At 39.8% G+C, this 7,500-nt stretch overlaps 1 protein-coding gene and 1 long non-coding RNA gene across 2 annotated transcripts in view; both read left to right on the top strand.

Moving 5' to 3' along the window:
* Positions 1-81: 81 nt before the first annotated feature.
* LOC138980174 (uncharacterized) overlaps positions 82-7,500 on the top strand; it is a 9,297-nt gene continuing 1,878 nt past the window's right edge. The window contains exons 1-3 of the mRNA XM_070353004.1: positions 82-150; positions 1,121-1,187; positions 6,280-6,453. Coding sequence (XP_070209105.1) covers positions 1,137-1,187; positions 6,280-6,453 — 225 coding nt within the window. The 5' untranslated portion in view covers positions 82-150; positions 1,121-1,136. The remainder of the gene's footprint in view (positions 151-1,120; positions 1,188-6,279; positions 6,454-7,500) is intronic.
* Positions 1,218-3,298, top strand: LOC138980173 (uncharacterized). Its single transcript, XR_011460259.1, has 2 exons — positions 1,218-1,561; positions 1,611-3,298. It is a non-coding gene; the product is annotated as an uncharacterized lncRNA (long non-coding RNA).

Here is a 7,500-nt window from a genome sequence, read left to right as displayed (position 1 = left end):
CAAAGGTTATACAGGAGGTCATCAAATTAGTACGATAATTAAAATATGTCCAATAAATCCTGGATCATTGTCATGTGCTTAAAAAAACTGTGGTGTATAAATACCATACTTACCTGATGTCCAAACAATTCCTGGCTTCGTTCGGAAAAGGTGAGTTACATTTACAAATATTCTATTTACTTTACAATTTACATTTGTGTATTCCCATATTGTGAACAATTTAAGGTTGAACGAGCTATTTGTGCCTCAATATTTTATTCATGTTCTTACGTGTTATGTTGTATATTGTAATGCTGTATATGTTACAGTAAATTCATCAAACCAGTCAATTTGTAAATTCACTCCGTAAATTTACCAATTTACTGAAAAATTCAGGAAATTTACAAATTTACTGAGTTTGACACCCAGGAAATTTACAAATTTACTGAAAATTTCAGTAAATTTACAAATTTACTGTTTTGATGAATTTACTGTAACATATACACCACACCTGAGTTTCTCTTCGTTGAGATAATAAAGTGTTCCATGTGTATGTCTATGTTACGTTCTTTGCCTACTTATCAGGCAAAGCAGTTTTTCCACATTTCGTCTTTGTTCACGCCTTTTTTTCTTTTTTTTCTACTGTTTTTGTTGTTGGTTTTAGCTATCACTGTGAGCTGTGTTGTTTCTTGTCTTTGTTTAGCCATTACTCAGTATCTACTTTATATCACAAGACAATGACGCTTTTACTTATTTGGTGTACAGAAAAAATGATCATTACTGAAAAACATTGGGAGTTAAAATGATGCAGATTCAGTTATAAAACTAAAACGTGAAAATGTGCATCAGAATAATCATAGATCATGGGTACTGTTGTTTATTACAGAGACTACGTCTCAGATCTGTTGTTTATTCTGTGTAGTAAAATGAAACAAACTGTCAAACTGTTCAGCTTACAAGACTTAATTGCAGTAACTGTGTAAGGGATAGGATGCTAAGTTTGTTTAAACTTAGTTGTACATCACATGTACGAAGGAAGGTGAAAATGTACGGATCTCTCTTTTTTTTCTTAATTAAAAAGGTCTAATCTTTTTTAGTTAGCTTCGAATATAAAATCTAAAATATTGTTCAATGTTTTCAGTGACCTGTCAAGCAAAATGATGTACCTGGTCGTGATCGCTCTCTGCCTGCCCGCCATCCTGGCACAGGTAATATATCGTCTCTCAATGCCCGTTTGACAATAAACACAGCATTAGTAGCAGTAGCAGTATTTGTATTTTTATTTAAGTTATTGAGACATCCCAGTGCACTAAGGGATTTATAGAGCAAATCGAGAAAATTCATTATTGAACGAAGCGCATAGCGCTGAGTTCAATACACTGTAATTATTTTCGAGATTTGCTCTATAAATCCCTTAGTGCACTGGGATTGTTTCAACAACGATATTGTCAGTACCGCCAGAGAAAAAAAAGAAGATTCAAAACGCACATTTTGCAACGCGCATTTGGATAGGCGTAACTGTGTGGTCAGGTTTGTGTCAGATCTACTTTTGTGTGGGCTGTCTCAAGTGTGTCGTGCTTTCGTCACACGCAAACTCTTGTTTTAATTTCTGTTGGTAAATTCCAGTGTAGCGTTAAGCTAAAAAGTGATGATCTTTCATAGAGACCTCATTTAAACTCGGAGAAAGGACTGTGCTCTTAGTTATTTGCGATTCGAAACCTTCATCGAGCTTCGACAGATTGACTGTGCAGAGTGTTGCCCCTTGCCAAGGTCGACGGTAAGCACAATTTCAAAATAAATGTGGCATGTTTCTCGTGTGGTATCTTCACTCATCGGGGAGTCTGGAACTAAATATGAACGGTAAGAATGCTCTGAACCCTACACGTATTATATCCCCATCGTTTTATCGTTCACATTTGCCCAACATGTTAATTTGCTGAGCGGGATTTATCACGGTTGTCTGCTATGTTATGTCAATCGAACCACTGCACTGAGTCTCATTTCAAAAACAAAAATTGCTCGTCACGTTGCACTGAGTCTGCACGCATGAGGCAGGCTGGTAATAAGTCTTATTATATGGTAAGAACGTTCTAAACCCTACACGTTTTCGATTCCGATTGTTCTTGCCTTGAAATAATAATTCGGAAAACATTCATTTACTGAACAGATGCAGTCGTATTTTAGTGTAGTCTGCTACGTGCTGATCTAGCTGCTACGTTATCGGAATAACACTTATGTTTTCTGTTAGCTGCTGGGAATTGTATAGCCTACTAACTCATCATTTGGTAATGTGGATAATAAGCTACATGGCACTAACATGGCATAATTATGAGAGGAATCTTCGCAAGTCGAAACTGAAAAATTAGACACAGCGGGTTCTATTTTTAGATTAGTGGCAACTGTGGCACAGGCACATGCAATCTGTCAGAAAAAAACCCACTTCTACTTTACTTGAGAAGCAGGAAATGTATGGTCATAATCATTGGTATTGTGGAGAAGTAGAGGTTACATACCGAGTCTCAGTGATTATCAAAAATAATGGTCGAAGTTCGCGGATCATGAAAAATGCGAGCTTTAGCGAGCTTTTTCATGACCACGAACTGAGACCATTATTTTTAATAATCACTGAGACGAGGTATGTAACCTCTTTATTCCTCCTTTCTTCAGTTATTCAAAGAAAAGAGGAGTTTTTTTTGCGAAAGTTTGATCGAATCCAAATCACTCAACCAGTCTATCTGCGCTGGCGATTGAATAATGCGCGGTTGTATAGTTCAGGGAAAATCAATCAATTCTGTTAACACTTCTTGTCAGTTTTCCCTGTTCAGGACTAAAATCAAGTACACAGTTATGTTATTATTCTACTGTGCCGGTAAAGGCAGATAGTATGTGTTCTGGTCATGTTTTGGTATCGCTTAGGAAATGTTCTTTCTTCGAATGGGACAAGCAGACGAACTTTTGCACCCGTGTTCCAACGTTACAAACTGTATGAAGTTCCGTTTTCTGGGGCAAAATAGTGTATGAAACCCCTGTGTGTTCTTTAAAGGCATATGTACGCGCTCCCGTGTTTACAAAGTGTAGTTTGCCCATAATCGATGTCAAACGCACCATAAGACCATGTAATGACGATATGTCGCCATGCGCGGACCATATACATGCATTACAGCTTGTTTTAGAGTCTCAAAAACTTTGGATGTAAACAAAGACGCGGAGTTATTTCCCTTGCGTCAACGCTACCTCTGTTGGCAAATCTATAAATAGGACGATCCAGATCAAAATGAAAATTAACATATCTCAACATTGAAGGGGTCCTAGACCACAATATTTTGCAGGGAACTTAATTTAGCATGTCTCCAGCTGTTGGTAAAGCAATTAGCGTGTATAGTCATCGAGTACATATGGCTTTAAATTGATGCGATGTGTGCATTTGGTTGCGTGTGATCTGTTTATAAAATGAAATATTGTCGAAAACTAACCGTCGGATTGGTCTCTTGTCCAAGCAACTCAGTTCAGAAAATTTGAAAGGGGAACTACTCTTGTCGTACGAGAGTTACTTGCCTTGGGAGTTTGCGTGCACTCATAAGAGATCTAAAGCGAGTTTCTCTGCACTGATCGTTAGATTTGGATTTAGAAAACAACCAAACTCATAGAGTTTATATGGAGATTAATGTGTTCAAGCCTGTAGTTGCCAGTTTAAATGCAGTATGTTTGTATTGTATGGTCTAGAGATGTATATTTTGTACATTGGAGCGTTCGGAACTTTTTAATCGCTAAAGTAGTTCCCTCAAAGTCTAACTCATCAACCTGTGAGCTATTGAGGATTCAGGCCCGTTGCTGGGTAAGTGATTTTGGTTGTTGGGTAAGTTACCGAAAAATAACTAGCCCTACACCTTTACAGAGAGAAAGAAGCATAGGGGGGGAATAATATAAGCTATATGTCATTAATTAATTCTGAGGATGAGAGTACACTCTCGCTTAGGCAAAGGGCGGAAGAATACGCTCTGTGGAAAAGTTAGCGCACTCCAAGAGTGCGCTAACAGTTTTAGCGCATCGCCATTAGCCAATCAACTGGTTCACATCAGTCATGTGACACCAGTACTTACTGACAATTAGTATTATTATTAGTAGTAGTAGCAGTAGCAGTAGCAGTATTAGTATTATTATTAGTATTGTTATTATTATTATTAGTATTGTTATTATTATTATTATTATTATTATTATTAGTAGTAGTAGTAGTAGTAGTAGTAGTAGTAGTAGTAGTAGTAGTAGTAGTAGTAGTAGTAGTAGTAGTAGTAGTAGTAGTAGTAGTAGTAGTAGTAGTAGTAGTAGCAGCAGCAGTAGCAGCAGTGGCAGCAGCAGCAGTAGTGGTGGTAGTAGTAGTAGTAGTAGTATCATCACCAGCAGCAGTAGTAAAAACAGCAGTAACCGTGTTAGTGTCAGTAGTACAGTCGAACCTCTCTATAAGGACCAAATAAAAGTGGTTATTCTGGAAAGGTTAATTATATACTTTGTCACTTAATCAGAACAACAAAGGTACATGTATATCTAATCGACAAGTACTACGGAGGCGATGAGTCGCGTTTGCAACTGATGAATAACATGGTTGCACATAGCGTCTGAAATATGCGATAACAAGGCTCTGTTTACATGACATACGATGGTTGCCAAGGGCAATACGGAGCGTATACATCTATACTTCAACTAACATCCTCGGGGTTGCTTTGCGGTGGTAATAAAGGGCAAGTTCGACCGTAGTAGTAGTAGTAGTAGTAGTAGTAGTAGTAGTAGTAGTAGTAGTAGTAGTAGTAGTAGTAGTAGTAGTAGTAGTAGTAGTAGTAGTAGTAGTAGTAGTAGTAGTAGTAGTACACTACATTGGGTGTGCACGTTAAAGATCCCACGATTGACAAAAGGGTCTTTCCTGGCAAAATTGCTTAGGCACAGTTAATAATTGTCTACCTATACCCGTGTGACTTGGAATAATAGGCCGTGAAAGGTAAATATGCGCCGAAATGGCTGCAATCTACTGGCCGTATAAAATTTCATCTCACACGGCATCACTGCAGAGCGCCTAGAACTGTACCCACGGAATATGCGCGATATAAGACTCCATGATTGATTGATAGTAGTAGTAGTAGTAGTAGTAGTAGTAGTAGTAGTAGTAGTAGTAGTAGTAGTAGTAGTAGTAGTAGTAGTAGTAGTAGTAGTAGTAGTAGTAGCAGTATTTGTAGTTGTCTCTTTGTTGTCGTTTGCCAGTAGTAGCAGTATGAGTATGAGTAGTAAAAGTAGTAGTTTGTTTGTTTGCTTAACGCCCATTCCACCACGAAGGGTGATATCAGGGCGGTGCTGCTTTGACATTTAACGTGCGCCACACACAAGACAGAAGTCGCAGCACAGGCTTCATGTCTCACCCAGTCACATTATTTTGATACCGGACCAACCAGTCCTAGCACTAACCCCATAATGGCAGACGCCAGGCGGAGCAGCCACTAGATTGCCATTTTAAAGTCTTAGGTATGACCCGGCCGGGGTTCGAACCCACGACCTCCCGCTCACTGGGCGGACGCCTTACCACTAGGCCACCGTGTTGCGATAGTAGTAGTAGTAGTAGTAGTAGTAGTAGTAGTAGTAGTAGTAGTAGTAGTAGTAGTAGTAGTAGTAGTAGTAATAGTGGAAGTAAAGATTATGCAGCAATAACACCAGCAGCAATTGAAGCTGTTGTGACATAATGGGATGGTTTCAATATCGTAACGTTAGCAGAAGCAGCAGTGATAGTTGTTGTCATCGTTGCTTTTGTTGTTGCTGCTGTTGCTGTTCTTCTTTACGGTGGTTGCACTGTTGCTGTGGTTACGGTAAAATGACGCAACGAATAGTCTTTCACCACTGTCGCCGTTGCTTTAACATCACTGGTGAGGCATCGTTCTAACAATCTTGGTTGTAAATACTCACGTACTAGTTTATCTCCTAAAATCTGTTCTCAGCCATATCTGCACAATTATATTTGTATTTTTGTTACGGTCTGTCTTTGTCCTATCTCTGTCTCTCAATCTGTCTATCTCTCTCTCTCTCTCTCACTCTCTCTCTCTCTCTCTCTCTCTCTCTCTTTCTTTCTCTCTTTCTCTCTCTTTCTCTCTCTCTCTCTCTCTCTCTCTCTCTCTCTCTCTCTCTCTCTCTCTCTCTCTCTCTCTCTCTCTCTCTCTCTTTCTCTCTCTCTACTATAATATGTGATTGATGATTGATTTTACCTGTGTTTCTTTGAATAACATTCTCTGTTCCAGAAGTGTACTATTTACTTTCTTTCTTCAGGGATCTGGGACCCCTACGCCCCAGTTTGTTGGCTTCCAGCCTAACTTCCAGCCTGGCTTCCCTGGTGGAAACAACTTTGTCAATCCTTATTCATTTGGCTATCCAAGTCCCTACGGAAACAACTATGGAAACCCTTGTAGCCCTGGTGGTATCGGCGGTGGTGTCGGTGGTCAGGTCAGTCAAAGCGATTAAACTTCTTCTTCTTCTTCTTCTTCTTCTTCTTCTTCTTCTTCTTCTTCTTCTTCTTCTTCTTCTTCTTCTTCTTCTTTGTTCATGGGCTGAAACTCCCACGTTCACTCATATTTTAGCACGAGTGGATTTGTACGTGTATGACCCCGCCATGCAGGCAGCATACGCCGATTTCGGGGGAGGCATGCTGGGTATTTTCGTGTTTATATAACCCTCCGAACTCTGACATGGATTACAGGATCTTTTCCGTGCGCACTTGGTCTTGTGCTTGCGTGTACACACGAAGGGGGTTAAGTCACTCGCAGGTCTGCACATAAGTTGACCTGGGAGATCGGAAAAATCTCCACATTTAACCCACCAGGCGGCAGCGACCGGGATTCGAACTCACAGCATCCCGATTAGGAGGCCGACGTCTTACCACCAAGCCATTGCGCCCGTCAAGGCGATTAAACAACATAATACTCGCGCCGGGTTTTTTTCAACCCGTTATATCGGCTGTTGATTTCAGAGAAAGAAGTGGGGAAAAAAAGGGAATACTCGCGACGTTTCTTTCTTTATTTGGTGTTTAACGTCGTTTTCAACCGTTCAAGGTTATATCTCGACGGACTCGCGCCGTGTACTGATGGCTTGCTTAACATCTTACATCTTAAGTTTTGAACTTGTACTCCCTTGTAAGCATCGCCCTGTGTGTGTATATGAATACGCGATACCTTGTGCTTGAATGGATGGAAATACCCCTGCTACGAAAATGACTCGTTCATGCATAACTCAATATCTTTTAACCCCATATTTAATATTGGTGGTAAGGTTAACAAAAGCAATCAGACAACTTAATACGTCGTAGTTTACAGACTGTAAAAAAGTATGATGCCCCAATGACTCAAACCTGACTCTGTCAACCCCGAATTTAGTATCAGTGTTAAGGATAGTAAATCTGCCTGAAAAACTGTATATGTTGTGCTTGAACGTCTGAAAATACGTCTGATACCCATACAACGTATTCAACCGCGACTCTTTCAACCCCAGATTTAC

This window comes from Littorina saxatilis, linkage group LG11 (genome assembly GCF_037325665.1).
Source record: "Littorina saxatilis isolate snail1 linkage group LG11, US_GU_Lsax_2.0, whole genome shotgun sequence".
Taxonomy (NCBI): Eukaryota; Metazoa; Mollusca; class Gastropoda; order Littorinimorpha; family Littorinidae; genus Littorina; species Littorina saxatilis.
Note: the sequence above shows the minus strand (reverse complement) of the source record. Positions and strands in the feature narration are given on the sequence as shown.